The sequence below is a fragment of the Catharus ustulatus genome, chromosome 5 (genome assembly GCF_009819885.2).
Source record: "Catharus ustulatus isolate bCatUst1 chromosome 5, bCatUst1.pri.v2, whole genome shotgun sequence".
Taxonomy (NCBI): domain Eukaryota; kingdom Metazoa; phylum Chordata; class Aves; order Passeriformes; family Turdidae; genus Catharus; species Catharus ustulatus.
The window spans coordinates 28894773-28914569 of record NC_046225.1 but is presented as its reverse complement, the minus strand read 5'-3'; the positions used below and the strand labels follow the sequence as shown (position 1 = coordinate 28914569).

Here is a 19797-nt window from a genome sequence, read left to right as displayed (position 1 = left end):
GTCCACTCTTCCCCTTAGCATGAATGTTTTCAATGGCAACTGGAAACTATTTTAATGTATGAAAGTGTTGTTGCAGCATAATTATCATAGTGCATAGACATGTGTCCCAAAAGCAAGAAGGCAAAATATTTATTTTCTGTTATTAACATGGAGCACAAGACAGAAAGACTGAATAGGTCAAATACGCCTCAGTTCCTTTTGCTATGGAGTTTTTGTCTCATAGATGTGAAAGTCTTGTATCAGATCCACTAGATGGTGCAATTAATCTTCTCAATTAAGGTAATTTGAAGTTTATACACAATAAGTTAACTTTTAGCGAGGAAGAAGTCAATTTTTAATGCTAATAAAGGAAAGGTTTATTATCGGAAGAACAAGACACCAAACAGAGTATCAGGGTTCGAGAAAGATCTAGGCTTTGAGTCACCAATGCTGGCAGCCAATATTCCTGTTTTCAAGAGAAATATGATTTCACCCACTTTCAGAGTATATAAACAGAATTTTCATCGAAGCAAAAAAGTAATCACAACAGCCATCTTTAAATTATTTAACATCAACAGGGCAGTAATGAACCCAATAGGAGGTCAGGACGTTTACTGACTGATAAGAATGGCTTTTAGAGGCATGGTAGTATTCAAAACAATCTAAGATTAATCTTGAATACTTCAGAAATAAAATAGTACTCACTAAGACTAGAATCCATTCTGATATCTCCCTCATTATCCATAACCTTGACCTAAAACTGGTTAGGCTTTTCACTTCTAATTCCCAGTCTTGGTAAGAGATTAAGTCCAGATACAGAAATAGAAAAAATTATTGCCAGCTAAGGAGGTGAACTACCTCAGGACAGACTACAGCCTTGATCACAGTCAAATTTTACTTCAATCCTCACCCAATTCCCAAGTGTTTGAGGACTGCCAAATGATTGAAAAAGACTCTATATTGCTTATGACTTTCTTGGTGACCATTTACCATGAAGAACTGTGTATGTTACCAAAACAAGTTGTGAACAAGAAAGCGGGGTATGATGTTTCCCAGCCGCAGTGCTTTGTGTTTAGTTGGCTTTGTAAGACTTAGGAGACCTTATAAAAATAATTTTTTAGTTTGCTTCTGAAAGCTTTTTGTGAATTCTTACTCTCAGCTGTTCCTACACTTTCTTATTTTACAGGGTGAAAAACTTTTAATTCATAAAATCACAGAATCATATGATGACCTGGATTGTAAGGGAGCTTACAGATCATCTAGTCCCAACTCACCTGCCAATGGCAGAGACACATTCCACTACACCAGGTCGCTCAAAGTCCCATCCAACCTGGCCTTGAACACCTTCAGGGATGGGGAATTGACATAATTGACATATTCTGCAATAGTTGGAAATTCAGCTTTTTGTAGCCTAACAAAAAAAAACTTCACGAGTACAAGTCACACCTGATTATAAGCCGCACTTCTGGGTGCTGTCAACTTTTCATTCTTTGGCCATATATAAACCGCACCAGATTACAAGCCCCACTTTCGTACGCAGCAAAGATGCTCGCGCAACAAAGTAATGAATTAGTAAAAATCGCGCGATCACGGGGTTTACTGGCAGGTGCTCAATTTGAAAACATTTTTCACAGATCGGGGTAGCCTTTAAACGCAGCCTAAAAACTAAAAAAAAAAAAAATACAGAGAAAAATCACTCACTTTTTTTGAACCTGCCAGCTCCGCTCTCGCCCAGCTGAGGGGAGGGCACAGCCCAGGGGAACGAGGGCAGCAGAGTCAGGCAGGCTGGGGACCTGCTGCCCCGGGCTGTCAGAGGCGGCAGGGTCTGTAGGCGGGAAAGCTTCCTGGTGAGTGGTAGAGCCCCCTCGAGCGCTGCGTCGGCCCGCCCCGGTGCTGGGGTGGCCTGGTGCCAGGTGGGCCCCGCTGATCGCCACCTGGGCTGGTGCCCTGCCCCCGGTGCTGCGCAGCAGCAGCCAGGAGCGTGGAGCCCAGGCCTGCCGGTGTCGGGGGCCGCGAGCCCGGTGGAGCCACCCGGAAGGGCCCTGTGGGCGGAGGTGTCACTGCCTGGCCCCTGCCCTGGGCACTGCGCGGCAGCAGGCAGGAGTGCGGAGCCTGGGCCCGCCGGTGTCTGCGGCCGCACCGTGTGTGTGGGGCGAGAGCGGCGCCGTGCTGGGGGCTGTGAGCCTGGTGGAGCTGCAGCAGGTAGGGCCACGGGGCCTCGGCGTGCCCGCAGTACGACACAGCCACAGGTGCAGGTTGGGATGCGGTGGGTGGTGTGAGGGATGGCAGGGTCAGTGGGGCTCCATGGCTGCTGGGACTCTGCAGCTCTCGCGGTTCGCACTTATGGGTTGGCAAAATTCACAACTTCGTCCATATATTGGCCGCTCCTGAGTATAAACCATACTTCTGGGTTGGGACCAAAATTTTAGTCAAAAGGGTGCGGCTTATTCTCGTGAAATTACTGTCAATACATACTTCCCTAACATTGGTGATGTATTTTGCAAAGGATAAACTCTAAAATTCAAAGAAAAAATGGATTTTCTTTTTCTTCAAAGTACAGTAATTTCATGATTATAAGCCGCATCATTTTGACTAAAATTTTGGTCCGAACCCGGAAGTGCGGCTTATAATCGGGTGCAGCTTACATACGGACAAAGAACAAAAAGTTGCTGTTTTAGTTTGGAGGACAGGTGTCTGCTGAGAAAGGTGGGAGCTTCTCTTTGAAATGGAAAATGTAAACCCCCTCCCTCCAAATTATTATAATTTTGAAATTAAGGGGTTTTCAGGCAAAAATACGGGAATTACGAATAACAGTTCTTTACTAGGGAAATTAAATAGAAATACAGTACTACAAAGGAAAAATCTCCAAACCCTGACAAAGTCAGAGTACAACCTGACACCCCATCAAGCAGGGTATTGGTGGTAGTCCCATTAAATGGTGGTTGCAGTCCCCTTGCAGTGACAGATGTGGTTTAGTTGAAGCAGTGCTCCTGTAGAAGGTGCAGTTTCCCTCCGGAGGTCCGGGGGTGATGTGGAGAAATCCAGTTTTCCTCTGGAGTACAGTGGAGAAAGGGGCTCCCTTAGTGTCCCAAAACCTCTGTTTTTATCTTGGTAAGAAATGTTGGGCTCTTCCCCTTGGCTGGAGCAACTTCCAATGGGATGAAGTGATTTTATCAGTCACACAGTGGGACTCAATGGGCCATTAGCAGAAAATTACTCCTGGGGGAAGGATGGGTTGTGAAAAGATAACCTGGTTTCAATGGATGGCCCATTGGCAGAATGTGTGCCGTTGAGATAAGGATCACTGCCCCCACCCTCAACAGATGGTGATAGAATAGATACCTTTTATCACACTCTGTATTGTAATGTGTGGCTTATAATCAGGTGTGGCTTACATATGGACAAAGAATGAAAAGTTGCGGGCACCCGGAAGTGCGGCTTATACTCAGTGCGGCTTATAATCGTGAAATTACTGTAACTTAAATTGCACTCTACTACTTTAGAAAACTGATCGCAAACTCTACTTTTGGAAAATAACTCTACCCAATATGATAAGAAACTACAAAATTATAGCATCTTTGCTAAGACTAGCATAATATTTCTTGACTAAACATTTTCCTTGTGGGCATCTTCCCACATGGAAAAAAAATTCATTTAGAAAAAAAAGAAAATGAAAAAAAATTCAAAATTGTTCATGGAAATATGTCTGCCATGATGAAATGTCTGAAATGTCACTGCTTTTTTGATGATAGGAGTCTAGAACAAAACACACATTTTGGTTCCTCATTAAACTTAATTTTAAACATTTTCAGAAGTACCTATATATTGCTTAAGAAAGTATATGGAACGAAAAGATGGAAAGTTAGTCTAGAAACGTATTGAATTGCATGGAAGACACTACCAACAATATATCTGATAGTATCTTTACACAGAGATCTTCCATAACTTCTTCCTGTTATTTTTTTGTGCCATGCTTGCAGATGTAACTGACCTTATGGAGTGCAGGAGCCATTACTGGCACCAAAAATCCATTGTAAATGTAATTCACAAGCTGGTTGCGTATCAAGGGATGTGCCACCTAAGAGGGTGGGGGAGAGAAAGACACAAAACAGTTCTAGTGATATTTAAAAGACAGGACACAGAATGCTATTATTCACTACCAAAACCCTTTCCCTTTAATAAGACATTTGTTAGTCCTTCTCACCAGCACATGATATGATTTGGGTTCTTAACAACTATTTCTTCTACAAAGAAATACACATACCAGCTTTACAGTAAGTCTGCCAAACTTAGAGATATGGTTTTGCCATCTTCTTGCATGCTGACAAGGATGGATGGACAGAAAAGTGTATATAGACATGTATCAAAGCAAGGTCTGAAATTCTAAATTTAGCTCCTGCAACATTGTTGGGGTCACTTGAAGATGGATTTGCTGTTTTTAACTTGTCCTTCTACAATAAAGAAAAGCAGAACAGCTGCTTTCCTAGAGTTGAACAGTAGGTAAACCAAAGTAGTCTCTAGCTATGGGGTAAGAATACACTGTTCACATGCCCTTCTCCCAGCCACTGTAAAACAAACAGAAATTACAAATAACCCAGTAGAATTCATTCAATAGAATGGTTAAGAGTTTTAAAACATCAAACAACCAAAACCCCCCAAAATATTATTAGAAGCCAAAAATCTACTTTTGTAATTAAACATTCATTTTGCCTTTGCAATGAAAACACATCAATTCATGTATGTAAAAGCAGAATAAAATTCCATTCAGAAGCTTTCAAAGCCAATAGATTATGTTTGAAATTCACAAAGAATGGAATGCCACAGCCTATATGGGGCCTCCAATAGATTCTCCAACCTGCAATTCTTACCAGACTTCCTTTAACTTGGAACTCTTAATTTGGCAAGAAGAAGAGCGGCCCTTCCTATGCTGTGGTCCAGGGAAAAAGTAGTAAATGGCAAGAGGTCTTGACTACCCTGTTCCTTTTTAATCTCTGGACAAAGTTTTTGGGTGAGTACAGACCAGTCCACGTGCAAAGCAAAAATTCCTACAGTAATTTTGCTTTCAAGTCAGTTGAAGACTATACAGACACAGTCAAGCAGCAATCAGAAACTGTTCTTTCTGCATGTCAGCAGATATCCTTTACCATTTTGCATCTACTTGAACAGTGTTTTTAAAACAATTAATTTTTAAATTTTTCTGTAGTGCCCTTCATATAATTTTTTTACAATAAAGGTATCAGTTATGATCTCCTGCAAATGTAGATCTGTAGAATAACTCTGGTTAGATATCAAAATTAATACTGTCTCCTCTTCATGTTCAAACATGCATTCTAGAAATCTTGTATAGTGCATTTGAATAAGGACACTATTATTTTTGCTGGTTTAAGGCTTTAATAGTTAATCAGTTCCTTTACTGTACTTTGCACACATTGCACTGAAACATATACTTTATTTAAGAGTAAATATGACTAAATTTTCAATCCTATCCAGCACATTTCTTCAAATAACACAAATCCAGTTTACGTAGAATTTATACCCTATTTTAATGAAATACTGGATTTGGGTTCTACTGAGTATTCAAAACCTTAAAAACAATATATAAAGACAAGAATTTCATTTTACATTTAAACTGGAAAAAAATAGTAAGGGAGCAAAGCACTGAAAAAGAAGCCTGGAAGAACAGAATAGATTCAAAACAGGCCAATCTTAAAATGAAGTTATACTTCTAGGAGGAGACCTAATTAATTCTGCTTGGAAGGCTTTATGTTGCACTCACCAACAGGCAAAACAGATTATTTTCACTATTTTCTTTTGTACGCCGTTATGAGACCTTAAACAAATACAGATATAAACCCTACATTTTCCCACATGTAAAGGCATTCAATTTACTTCCAGGATTAACAGTGGTACTAAAATGCAATTAATATTTGTTTTTTTCTTTTATCAGAAAATGGTTTCAATTACATAAAGTAATATCAAGCTTTTATTTGAAACATTTGGCACCTGAAAACCACAAATATATATTAGTTCATCCTTATAACCAGGACAGACAGCACAAGGCATTAATTTTTTAAGCAGCTTGTTTTAGTCCAACTTTAATAGTTCCTGACCTTAACAAAAATAAATAAACTCTATAACTCATAAACTTCTGCAGGAGGTATAACTTGGTACTACTTCTAAAGAACAAGCTAACCCCGTTCAGTTACCTGTATCACAGCATTGCAAAATTCAAGGGAATTCATGAATTGTACAAGGGCTGGTGACAAAAGCCAGTCATCTTTCATCAGACAGTGCCATTCTTCTCCTTTTTCTTCCAGCTTTGTAGGCAAAGACGAATAGAGACCACTTAGTCCTGTTGCTAGCACCTGCATTTCAGAAACAGAAAAGGAAATAAGTTAATTTCCCAATTGTCCACTGCTTGAATGGTAGTACCACAAATGGTTTCTCCTATTAGTTTTAGTAACATAAGCGAGTGTTGAGATTAATTTAATTTCCTTTCAAAAAAGGAAATTTGTTTTTGGCAGAAAAACAAATACTTTAAAGAGCCTTCCATATAAGATGCTTCTTTCAAGATCTGGTATTTAGGAGAAAGTGATAGAGAAAATCAGGTTATCTTGGGTTTTTTTTAATCCTAAATTATAATATAGTTATTATTTAAGCAAGTTTTTCAGTAACATTAAGCTTTACAGGTGATTTATGTAGATTTATGTAGAATATATCACCAAAGAACAAGAGAGCATTTTTAGTTACAATTTAGAAAGCGTATTTCCAAAAAGGTTTTTAAATTTTGCAGAAGGTATCTAGAGTATGGTACTTTCAGATGCAGTTTTTAATTATTAAAGTTATTTGAAGCCAGAAACTTTCTAAATATTACTTAGGACTCTAATCCTTCTGAGATGATTTCATACAACTTTACGATAATTTTTAAAGATGATTCTCATTTTAATGGGAAAATTATTAATAGGCCTGATGGAAATCTTTTTAATTTTCCTTCAACGGACTCTTCTAAGAACATTTCCTCTTACAAAAGACTACTTGGCATTTACAGGGCTAGACTGTTAAAGCTCAGATGAAACACAGATCTTATCTACTAGAAAACACTGGAAAACAGTTTAAAATGTCCAGATCAAAGACCAAGGGTTCACAGAAGGTGATCAAGTTTTGATCACACACAAGCACATGCAATTGTAATTGTTAATCCATACAAGGTAAAATCCATAAAAGACAAAGGCTGTCTTTCTGAATACTTGTTATTCCTAATTCACATAATTTTGAAGATGGATTAATTTTGGTATAGGTAAGTAAGTCAAATATTAAAGGGGAGGGGAGAATACTGTGGAAATTGACTGCTTTATTACAGTGAATATACACAGTTTTATATACAGAGAGATGAATGACAAAGCTGGACATACATTAAAAGATTGAGAAACTAAAGCTATTGAGCAAAGCTTTTTTTGTAAAATCCCATTCTTCTACAACCAGAATCTATTTGGGTTTTTTTTCTTTCTCACAGTAGAAGAACTCAGAAAAATAAGAACAACTTACTGGGCAAAAATAGGTGTTTTCTGCTATGTGGTTTGCAACAAGGTTGTTTTCTGCAGACAGAGACATTATGAAAAGCAGTGCATCCCGGGCCTGTTGGCCTACTCTTCCTTCTCGATGGATGAAGGGGATCAGCAGGGAAAAAATGAGGAAATTGGCAGCTCCTTGGTCCTCACTAGTGTGGAAAAACAGTTCTAAAATGGAGGGATCTTTGGCTATTATAGAGCAGAGCTGGCTCAAGAGGACAACCAATTCTGTTTCCACTGTTGGAGTGGTTGTTCCTGAGCAGGAACTCAGCAACATCATCAAAGGTTTCAAAATAGGCTTGTGATGCAGCAAAGGCTGATGAGACTGGGTTACGAGCATTTCATACATTTTGAGTTGCTCAATTTTTGTCTCATCAGTGAACTCTCGCCATAGGCTCCAAAGGAAAAGCTTCTCCATGATGTTTTCTGAGACCACAAACTCCAGAATAGCCCCCATCGAGGCATCTTTTGCTTGTTCCTCAATTAATAAGAAAAGCATGTGCTCCACATAATTCTGCACAGTGCTGGCCTCATCAGGTGAAACTGCCCCATATTTTGCCTGAGTATTTTTCAAAGGATCATGCTTCTCTAAGATTTTCAGAACCTAAAGAGAAATAAAGATGTATCAGTTTTAATGCCCTTGAATGCATCATAAAAAGCATGCACCTATCACTACAAGGAAAAATATTCATCAAAATTCTTTAACACAAAAAGCATGAAGATTTTTTTATGTTTTCAAATTTAGGAAGCTTGACAGACAAAACCTGAAATTTTACATTTGGTGCTTACAAGGCAAAAATATATGGCTGTTGTTCACCTTTTTTAATAAATTTGTCATTTACCCTACTCCTGAAAACCAGGGGTCTCATAAATAAGGATAAACTAGGTTTCCATGGTGTTAGAATTTGAGTTTCCATGATGTTTGAAACAAGACTGTCACAGAGGACTGAAATCAAAAGGCCTGTTCTCCAGCTGGAGTAACTGTGCTCAGGAATATCAATATCATGGGCTGATTTGCAGTAATAAGAGTAGTAGCAGCCCACAGTGCTATTCCTTGCTTGACACCTTATATATGATACCAAATGGCCACTGATGCCTACATACTCTTGCAACTTTCAATACAGAAATAATAGTCATACCAGCACTTCTAACCCTGAATTATGTTCTGTTATGCATGCAAACAATAAAGCTCATTTTCTGCAAAAAAAACCGCCATTGTCTTTAGCCTTTTTGTGGAGAATAATTGCCACAAAACCATAAAGGAACATTGGCTTCCCTAACACATCACTAGTTAGGCGAGTAAAGGTAACTCTTGAACAATGGTTCAGCTGTCTCTAAAAATATCTCAAACACACCACCATTTGTCTGGTTGGTTTCTTGAGAGAGTCAAAGAACAACAAGAACAGCAGCACAGAAATCAATTTTATCTAAATTTTTAGGTTATTCATATTACTGCAGCAAAAAGCCCCTTATATTATGGTGCTCACAGTAAAACATCTTTGCTTAAAAGCAATTACAATCCTGATGACATGTAAACAATTTTTAGAATATGCTGAAGTGTATAATCTACATCTATCCATAATAAATAAGAGTGCATACAGCTTTGCACTGTGCATCTAATTTACTTTAAAAAATATAGGCAATACTTACCCCACACACGGGAAAGAAGCGCAGAAGTCTGCAACAGGGTGCAAGTCACAATGAATCAATAGGAAAGCCAGTAAGAAGATCTAGGCCTTCAACAAGATACTACCAGGTCCTACTACTTCCCATTTAGATGCAAATCCATAATTCCAAGTGTAATTAGTAAAGGCTAACCATACCATGGTAGGTCAATTAAATTACCTTTGCAATTTAAAAATACAGTAGTTTCACGAATACAAGCCGCACGGATTATAAGCCGCACTTCCGGTGCCTCAACAATGTTGCTGTCTTTGTCAATAGATAAGCCGCACCCCGAATATTAGCCGCACTTTCGTTCGTCGCGAGAATCCGTGCGCAGCTTTCACAAATTGGCCAATTAGTAACAGGATCGCGGCATAGAGGGCTTTACTGGCTCGGGGCGGGGCCAGGAAGGCTCGGCCCGCTCATGGTTGCTGACGGGGCCGGCCGGGTGGTGCTGCAGCCGCCGCCGGGCTCACTGGCCCCCCTCTCCCGTCAGCACCACCTCGCCGCTGCGTTTACGTACTCGTCCTGCCGGCGGGCCAGCCACTGCCGCCGCTGGCAGGCATGCCGGCCGCCTCGCCGCTGCGTTGTTTACGTACTCGCCCTGTCGGCGGGCCAGCCACTGCCGCCGCTGGCAGGCATGCCGGCCGCCTCGCCGCTCCGTTGTTTACGTACTCGCCCTGCCGGCGGACCAGCCACTGCCGCCGCTGGCAGGCATGCCGGCCGCCTCGTCGCTGCGTTGTTTACGTACTCGCCCTGCCGGCGGACCAGCCACTGCCGCCGCTGGCAGGCATGCCGGTCGCCTCGCCGCTGCGTTGTTTACGTACTCGCCCTGCCGGCGGGCCAGCCACTGCCGCCGCTGGCAGGCATGCCGGCCGCCTCGCCGCTGCGTTGTTTACGTACTCGCCCTGCCGGCGGGCCAGCCACTGCCGCCGCTGGCAGGCATGCCGGCCGCCTCGCCGCTGCGTTGTTTACGTACTCGCCCTGCCGGCGGGCCAGCCACTGCCGCCGCTGGCAGGCATGCCGGCCGCCTCGCCGCTGCGTTGTTTACGTACTCGCCCTGCCGGCAGGCCAGCCACTGCCGCCGCTGGCAGGCATGCCGGCCGCCTCGCCGCTGCGCTGTTTACGTACTCGCCCTGCCGGCGGGCCAGCCACTGCCGCCGCTGGTAGGCATGCCGGCCGCCTTGCCGCTGCGTTGTTTACGTACTCGCCCTGCCGGCGGGCCAGCCACTGCCGCCGCTGGCAGGCATGCCGGCCGCCTCGCCGCTGCGTTGTTTACGTACTCGCCCTGCCGGCGGGCCAGCCACTGCCGCCGCTGGCAGGCATGCCGGCCGCCTCGCCGCTGCGTTGTTTACGTACTCGCCCTGCCGGCGGGCCAGCCACTGCCGCCGCTGGCAGGCATGCCGGCCGCCTCGCCGCTGCGTTGTTTACGTACTCGCCCTGCCGGCGGGCCAGCCACTGCCGCCGCTGGCAGGCATGCCGGCCGCCTCGCCGCTGCGCTGTTTACGTACTCGCCCTGCCGGCGGGCCAGCCACTGCCGCCGCTGGTAGGCATGCCGGCCGCCTTGCCGCTGCGTTGTTTACGTACTCGCCCTGCCGGCAGGCCAGCCACTGCCGCCGCTGGCAGGCATGCCGGCCGCCTCGCCGCTGCGTTGTTTACGTACTTGCCCTGCCGGCGGGCCAGCCACTGCCGCCACTGGCAGGCATGCCGGTCGCCTCGCCGCTGCGTTGTTTACGTACTCGCCCTGCCGGCGGGCCAGCCACTGCCGCCGCTGGCAGGCATGCCGGTCGCCTCGCCGCTGCGTTGTTTACGTACTCGCCCTGCCGGCGGGCCAGCCACTGCCGCCGCTGGCAGGCATGCCGGCCGCCTCGCCGCTGCGTTGTTTACGTACTCGCCCTGCCGGCGGGCCAGCCACTGCCGCCGCTGGCAGGCATGCCGGTCGCCTCGCCGCTGCGTTGTTTACGTACTCGCCCTGCCGGCGGGCCAGCCACTGCCGCCGCTGGTAGGCATGCCGGCCGCCTCGCCGCTGCGTTGTTTACGTACTCGCCCTGCCGGCGGGCCAGCCACTGCCGCCGCTGGCAGGCATGCCGGCCGCCTCGCCGCTGCATTGTTTACGTACTCGCCCTGCCGGCGGGCCAGCCACTGGCGCCGCTGGCAGGCATGCCGGCCGCCTCGCCACTGCGTTGTTTACGTACTCGCCCTGTCGGCGGGCCAGCCACTGCCGCCGCTGGCAGGCATGCCGGCCGCCTCGCCGCTGCGTTGTTTACGTACTCGCCCTGCCGGCGGGCCAGCCACTGCCGCCGCCGCCGGGCTCGCTGGCCCCCCTCTCCCGTCAGCACCGCCCCGCTGCCGCGTTCCCTAGCCCTGCCGGCGGGCTGCCGCCGCCGCCGCCCGGCTCGCCGGCCGCGCCGCGTTCCCTAGCCCTGCCGGCGGGCTGCAGCCGCCCGGCTCGCCGGCCGCGCCGCGCCGCTTTCCCTAGCCCTGCCGGCGGGCTGCCGCCGCCCGGCTCGCCGGCCGCGCCACGTTCCCTAGCCCTGCCCGCCGCCGCCCGGCTCGCCGGCCGCGCCGCGCCGCGTTCCCTAACCCTGCCGGCGGGCTGCCGCCGCCGGGCTCGCCGGCCGCCCCCTCCCGTCTGCACCGCCGCCGCGTTTCCTCGCCCTGGCCGGCACTGCAGGCCCCCGCACCGCCGGGCTCCCCCACGCTGCTGGCCCTGATTCTGCTGGGCTTCCCCCGCTGCCAGGCAGCCCCACCCGCCGGCCTTCCTGCTTCTGCCATACTCCCCTGCACTGCTAGCCCCAGTTCTCCCAGGCTCCCCCGCCCTACTGACCCGGCTCTGCCGCCCCCCTGCCCCGACCTGCTGGCTCAGGCTCTGCCGCCCGCCCCCCACACTGCTGGCCCCGCCTCTGCCAGGCTTTCCCACCTCTGCCGGGGCCGGCCGGGCTCCAGCTTGGCTTGGGGCTGCCGCGGGCTCTCACTTCCGTGTTGGTAGCTTTTAGAATTTTGTTAATGTATTAGCCGCCCCGGAATATTAGCCGCACTTCCGGGTTTCCACCAAAATTTTGGTCAAATTGGTGCGGCTTGTATTCGTGAAATTACTGTAGTTCAGTGTCATCCTCTACATTCTGCAGGAAAGACATTTGCTCCTGCATAATTCAGAATTATCCCAAAAGAAGAATGAAACAAATTTGTATTAATGCAGCTTACTTCAATCAATAAAACTAATTAACATTACCTGTGCCCAGTGTGTTCTGAACACTATCATGCATGTTTCTGGGTCAACACCCTGCAGGCTGGGAGCCTGCCTATTTCTGTTGATACTTGTTCCAGAAGACATTATAAAATTTCCACAGGTCAAGCCAACTAGGTCATATTGAATTTATTTTTTAAATCCTCCAGTGAGCTACAGATGTTCAAGCACAAGGATAAGACTGATACTGTGTCCTGAGCTTTGGTACCCACAGAAATCTGTTAAAAAGAAAACAAAACCAAAAAGAAACACACATATATCAGGCACATCAAATTATAGTGTGTAACAGAGAAGAACATACTTAGAGAGAACACAAACTTTTTTTCTTTTAATTCAGTTTGAGGACAGAATTTTTCAAAGCATGTTATATGGGATCATCTAAGACTCACAATAATAGCTTAGATAATAGGTTATAATTCTCAAACATTTGAGATCAGTGACCGAAATAAGGTGCTACTAAAATAACAAGTCCAACAGAAGCTTATGAAATAAACATTTTATGCATATCACTGCATTGTTTCTTGTTATAATGCTTTTGCCACCTGACCATGTGTTTTCAGAGTAGCTTAGTAACTAATGTTGCATAGACCGAACAGGTTAAAAAAAAGTAGAGGTTATTTCACTATTTTAAAAAAAATCTTCCTGTAATAGATATAATTGCAAATTCTTAGAAGTGTTCTGCCAGAAACCATACCATAAACAGTTGAAAACATCTGTAGAGCACCATATTCACGTAGAAGGATGCATCTATATTAATACCACAGTAAACCAAACCAAATGAAACCAAACAACATAAAAGATAAAAGCTTCATGTATCCAAAGTCAAATAAAATGAGATGTCATATTAAAGGACTATAAGAATAGAATCAAACATTGAAACATTCTTTTCATCCATTATTTAATATTCTAGATAACTGAGTATCAAAGTAGTTGCGCACCTGCAGGGGCAAATTAAAATGAAACAAAGATTGATATCTTGGAGATATTTGAGAGGCTTAAGAGAATATATTATTCCCCCATGCACCAATATCTAAGTCACACAGCTCCCCTCCCTTCTTTTTTATAAAGTTTACACTTTTATTCTTCTTTTTGCAACTAGGCATTCAATTTATTTCAGTTTGGAACCATAGTGAAAAAAGCCCAACCAAAAGCACCCAACAACAAACAGACTTTTTTGAGGCATAAACTGCCTTAGTGTCCCAAAACCTCTGTTTTTATCTTGGTAAGAAATGTTGGGCTCTTCCCCTTGGTTGGAGCAACTTCCAATGGGATGAAGTAATTTTATCAGTCACACAGCAGGACTGAATGGGCCATTAGCATAAAATGACTTGCTGGAGGAAGGATGGGTTGTGAAAAAGATAAAGAATAATGCCCCGCCTGGTTTCAATGGATGGCCCATTAGCAGAATATCTCCCATGGAGATGAGGATCACTACCCCCACCCTCAACAGATGGTGATAGAAGAGTTACCTTTTATCATACTCTGTATTGTAACATGCGGCTTATAATCAGGTGCGGCTTATATATGGACAAAGAACGAAAAGTTGCCGACACCTGGAAGTGCAGTTTATAATCAGGTGCAGCTTATAATCATGAAATTACTGTACTCCTCAAACTTAGTCAACTTAATGAGCAACTAAAATCTGAAAGGTTATTTTCTTATCTTGCCCTATGTAGATCTATAACCTTATATTAGGTAGGCCTTGTGGCAAAATGTAATACTTGGTGGATTGACACTTCTAAACATAAATGTATTTTTGTCAGTTTTCTTTCCTTCTTCAAAAGAATTAGAAGAAAGACAGAAACAACCGAACTCTGTGAAACAGTATTGTTTCCATCAGACATTTCCAGTTTAGCTTAGAGAAAGCTTTAGAAGCTAGTGAACTTCCTTTGTCCTAAATTATGTCTTAGTTGGACAAAGAGAAAGCCCCTTGCAAAATTCTCTTTATGATTTGCAATAGACAAATTTGGGCAAAACCACAGAATAAACATTAGTGTTTAAGATGAGACACCCAAATCATTATACTTCACTGCACACTGAAGAACAATGAGGTGGAAAAGTAAAGGGGGGGAATGGCAAAAAGAACACTTCCTTACAAAATCCTATCCTACCTCTCCAGCTCCCCATTCCCAATGTACAAAACCCCAGGTATTCATGTCATAGGAACACTGCATAGAAACACTGCTCTCTCTCTCCCTTTCTATTCCAACTCAAAGCAGACAAGCAGAACTTGAAGATTCCAGTTATATTAATTCCTGTAATGAAGTCAAGAACCTCAATAAAATAACACATCTATGAGCAAAGTTCCATGGAAAAATAACCTCGCCCCTGCTAGTGACATTCTTATTTTAAAGTATTAGTACAGATTTGCACATTGGGTGGACTTTGGTAGACCATAGCTTTCTATATGTAAGTTAAATTTTTTGCTTTTAATTCACATGGTAGTAAACAAGAAAATTCAAAATTGAGTGTCAGCATTTTTATGATGTTTAGTGCTTAAAAAGCCAGATCAAAGAAAAATCTACATGTCATTTATCTTTCCATTTCTATTTAGTTACATTGCATTTTATACAGGTGGCAGATGTTTTTCCATTGAAGTCCCTCCATCTTTCCTAGGAATAAGATTATTTGTGTCATGTAATTAGTGCTAAGCTTTTCATTACGCAGAATGCAAATTAATTCTGCATCTCTGATCTCTTAACTAACACTACTCTACTATGAAAATATTTTACACTCTTACATTACCTTGTCTTCTGCAACTGAAAACTGAATATCATTACAGCATCTCCCATTCCTGTGAATGCCTTCTCCTGGATAATGAAACATCTGAATGCACTGGCCAAAAATGAAACATATACAGTCTATACAACAGCTGTCTCAGACACATTACCAGCATGTAAGTAAAAGAAACTGATAAACAATCAGAGGAAGAATTTTAAAAAACAAAAAAAACCCTGAGGTAATCTGACACTTTGATAGCAATTCTGTAAAATTTTTTTCAGTCTTGTCTTTGAACCTTTGACAAAACATAAACAGGAATACAAGCGTCTTTCTAGTCCAGGAAGGAATGCAACTGTCACACCCTGGAGAGTAAAGGAAGGCAAATAATGTTACAAATTGCAAATCAAAGCTATTCATCTTATAAAAGGAGTGCTCTGAAAAACACAGACTCTCACAAATGTATCTACTAAAAGATGAAACAAGTATCAGATTCACGTAAAAATAAAATCTAGTTATTGTTTAAACTTTTTAACATTTGGAACGACCAATACTGAAAGCTTAGTAAATAAAAGCGTTGGATGTCAGCCCTGGCAGGAATGCTTTTTGGCATAGATAACCAAAATCCAAACCATAGCCTCTCCCATCTGATTTTGTAACACCTCTGGAGGCTTCCACTGGTGTGGGGAAGCACAGCTTCCACCCATCACCAGGTTGTTCATTCCTGCCTGCACAGTTCTGAAAGTGGGGAGTGTCTGTGTGTGTCTTGAGGAACCCTGCAGCTTCTCACCTCCGCTTCTGCGCTTCTGTGTAAGTCTGTCAGAGCTGCAGAAGCTCCAGTATCCCAGAGTCAGATCTGACACACCAGTCCTCAGAGAGCTCCCAAGTTGAAAACAGAACCAGTTCAAAGAGGCACAAGAAAGTCTGCCTGTATGCACAGACCTTAAACAGCTGTCAGCTGTAACCATAGTATGCTGGAAGTGAGACCTCCAACTTTATTCCTGAGGATGTGGTTTTTGACTATGGATTTAAAAAATTATGATTATTTTTCCAACCTCTGAATTGTAGAAAGCATATGTCAAACCATTTTTTTGTTTTGATGCATCAGTTTTGAAAGTACCTTAAAACATGCAAAACTGTTACATCATTCACCAGCTACCCCTCTCCTAAAACAAAACTTACAGCATTTCTACTGTCACCACATAGACTGTCATCTCCATTCTGTTTCATCTTCACCTTGCCCCACAGATAACATTATACTTGCACAGTAATTGATGTCACAGCCACTGCAATAATAGAGCCCTTCCCTGCTATTTCAGAACTGTCAGGCAGTTCAGACATCCCTGCTGCTCTCAAGCAGACTTTTACTCTGAAAGACATTACTCTCAGTCCTGAAAGTCACAGAACACCTCAGAAAGCCCTCCAGTGACTTTATGAAGCATTTGCATACAACCAAGTGTCTGCGTCAAAAAAACTAACTGAAAATAAATGGGGTTACTACTAAGTCAGCACAAAACCAAATATATATGACTAATGACAAATTAATAAAGGATAGAAGAAAACCCTGACCTTGTGACCTGACCACACCTGGAATACTGCACCCAGGTCTGCAGCCCTCAGCACAAGAAAGACATGGACCTCTTAGGGCAGGTCCAGAGGAGGGCCATAAAGATGACCTAAAGGCTGGAGCACCTCTCTTACAAAGACAGGCTGAGAGAGCTGGGGCTATTCAGCATGGAGAAGGCTTCAGGGGAACTTTCTAGTACTTTAAGGGAGCTTACAAAAAGAAGGGAGAGCAATTTTTTACATGGACAGACAGTGATAGGACAATGGGAAATGTTTTGGAACTGCAAGAGGAGGGGTTTAAAATAGGCGACAGGAAGTTCTTTACTCAGAGAGTAGTGAGGCAGTTACCTAGAGAAGCTGTGGAAGCCCAATCCCTGAAGTATTCAAGCCAAATTACATGGGGTCCTGTGCAGTGAAAGGTGTCCCTGACCATGGTGGCAAGACTGAAACTGGATAATCTTTCAGGTTCCTTCCAACCCACGCCATTCTATGATCCTATGAAAGCCTCTCTTCAGGAGTGTGAGTACCAAAGGCACATACAGCCGCAATTATGGATACCACAACAATCAGTCTAATTGGAAAGAATCAGTCCTCAAAGTTGCCAACACTTTAAAATGAAAACCACTGAATTCCATATGTACAGATGGGGTTGTGGCAATACCCCTCCAGCCTCTTAACTCTCTAGGACTCAGAGACAAATCCGTGGTTTTCTCTAAATAGGGAAAAAACCCTGAGTTTTCTCTGTGACAATGTTATCTACCTACCACTTGACCATCACTAAGATCAACACAGAAAATACAGCACAGTACTGTGAAGGTTGACTACCAGCACAGTCCATCTATCCCCAAAAGTAGTCAACAGGCTTTGTGCCCATGTGAGGGCAGTAGCTGTTGCTATTAAAATACACTGCTAGAATCCCTCAGCACACTACAAAGAGGTTTAAATATCAGCTTAACATGCTATGGTAAAAAAAGAGATTCCCCCTGCACCCCCAGCAACCATTTAAACAGATTCTGTCATGACAGACCATATGTATCTGAAATACTGCTTTAATGTTGTTCTAGAAAGAGACGCAAACGTTAAAAAATTCAACCTTAGAATGCTAGTATAAATTTTCCCAAATAAAAGACCACATGGAAGCAAACCCGAACCAAATCATCTTATAAGTGGAATGACTCAGTTTTGTTGCCTCAGACACCAGAATCACTCCTGCTCACTCTCAGTCAGTGAATCTTACCAACATTTATTGAGAAACCTTCAAAGCTTGAAAGCTTCTAGAAGAATTGAACAAGTTTCTTTAGACCAAGACAATGCTATACGAGCAACTTGCTGGGGAAAAGTATCAAGACTGGACTTGCTAGAATAACTACTGCAAATGTGTTCAGTCTCCTCTGACTTGTTCTAAATAACATGCAGGGCACACAATGATCATCATCGTGAGCTTGCCTATAAGAGCTCAAGTCACAAGACCTTACTTTCTCCTCCAATTCTTTTCCCTTTTACATGGGCCTGAGGCAAACCACTCAGCTCAGCTTCTCCCTTAATACAAGAGTGTGGTGCTTTGTAAAGATTTCCTGAATTTTTTACCTGCCGAGACCTGGGCAGCCTCCCTGGTACCTGACAAGGACCAATCAGTGTCAGATTTTTAATACTGACACACTGCTATACCAGTGAGAAAGTTTATGCATCTTTGTGAAACAGACATGTATAGACTGCAGGAAAACTGCAGGAAAGCTCTCTTTCCCTTCTGGCCTCTCAGAAAGTAACAGTGGCCCAGGCCCCCTCTGTGTGGCTTGGGCCAGCCCAGGTCGGGCAGGCTGTAACACAGGGCTCGAGAAGCCTGCCAGGCCCCATTTTCAACTAGGTCCCTGATAGAAAGAGGAAAGGGAGGCCTGTTGCTAAGATCCTAGCCCCTCCCCGGCTCAGCAGCTCAGTCAGGGAACTCGCAGCTCAGCAAAATCCTGCTCTGCTGCCAGCCCCGAGCGGCTCCGGGTGGCTGGGCCCTCCCCATTACCCATGAGGTCTGGGGGAAGACACCTAGGCCCTGTTCTTGCAAGGCCTTCCCCCAGTCCTCGCCTGCTAGGCAGGGTGGAGGGAAGACCACCAGTCCACAGCTGGAATTGAATGCAGCAAGAAATGCCAGAAAACAGCTATAGTACCAGAAAACTCATCGCCACTTTCTGGCTGGGCCCTTAAAATCCTACCCCAGCCCCAGCGTGGCCTTGAAAGCCTCTTTATGGTAAATCATTCCGGCCAGCCACCTGGAAGAAATCACAGGACCATTCGCTTCCTGGCCAAGGTATTAACTCTTTCAACTGCCCAGTGAATGCAAAGTGCAAACACTTCGCTCTCTTTCCAGAGTGACAGAAAAGAACCAGGATGATGATACACACAGACACAGCATGAAAACACAGAGGTAGAGACAAAAGGAAGAGTAAAGTCCCAGATGAGGGAAAGAGGAAAGTTGTGGACTGAAATTTCCCCTTATATTTTATGGTATGGAGAAAAGACTCGTGTTTCCCTATAACATATAAAGATACATTATGGGGTGGATTGAATATTTTAACTGTAGTTATCAGCAGAGGCATTGGTGTTAGAGTAAGTAAATATTAAAATGGTTGTGATCCTCTAAGCTTAAATAGTGAGAAGATGAAGACCCCTGCTGCTCCCCAGGGAAGAAGAAAAATCCTTGTTTTCAAAGATGAAGAGAGCTTTTTGTTTAAACTATTATAATCCTTAAAGTGTGCCCCATAAGTTGATATAGTCCTCAATAATGACTGTTGTTAGGAACAAGTTCCCAAGTTTGTTCCGTTTCCATGTTAATTGTTAATGTCAAATTTCAAGATTTACCCTGTTCTGATTGCTAATTAATATTACAGTAATTTCACGACCATAAGGCGCACCGGACTATAAGGCGCATCCCCCAGGAGCCAGCACATTTCGCAACTTTGTAGATCAGATAAGGCGCACTGGACTATAAGGTACACCTTTTTTTTGCTGCGAAGATCCGTGCCGCGCACAACAAAGTAACGAATTAGTAATGGAGTCCTGCGA

At 44.2% G+C, this 19797-nt stretch overlaps 1 protein-coding gene across 6 annotated transcripts in view; it reads right to left on the bottom strand.

Annotated features, from left to right (window-relative positions):
- Nucleotides 1-19797, bottom strand: part of FHIP1A (FHF complex subunit HOOK interacting protein 1A) — a 92770-nt gene that overhangs the window by 29833 nt on the left and 43140 nt on the right. For 5 of the 6 annotated variants that reach the window (XM_033061029.2, XM_033061024.1, XM_033061025.2 and 2 more), the window contains exons 2-5: nucleotides 12445-12677; nucleotides 7525-8151; nucleotides 6186-6344; nucleotides 3971-4057 (exon numbers count right to left, since the gene is read on the bottom strand). In XM_033061029.2, the coding sequence (XP_032916920.1) occupies nucleotides 3971-4057; nucleotides 6186-6344; nucleotides 7525-8151; nucleotides 12445-12546 (975 nt within the window). In that variant the 5' untranslated portion in view covers nucleotides 12547-12677. The remainder of the gene's footprint in view (nucleotides 1-3970; nucleotides 4058-6185; nucleotides 6345-7524; nucleotides 8152-12444; nucleotides 12678-19797) is intronic. The other variant, XM_033061028.1, reaches the window with a different exon arrangement.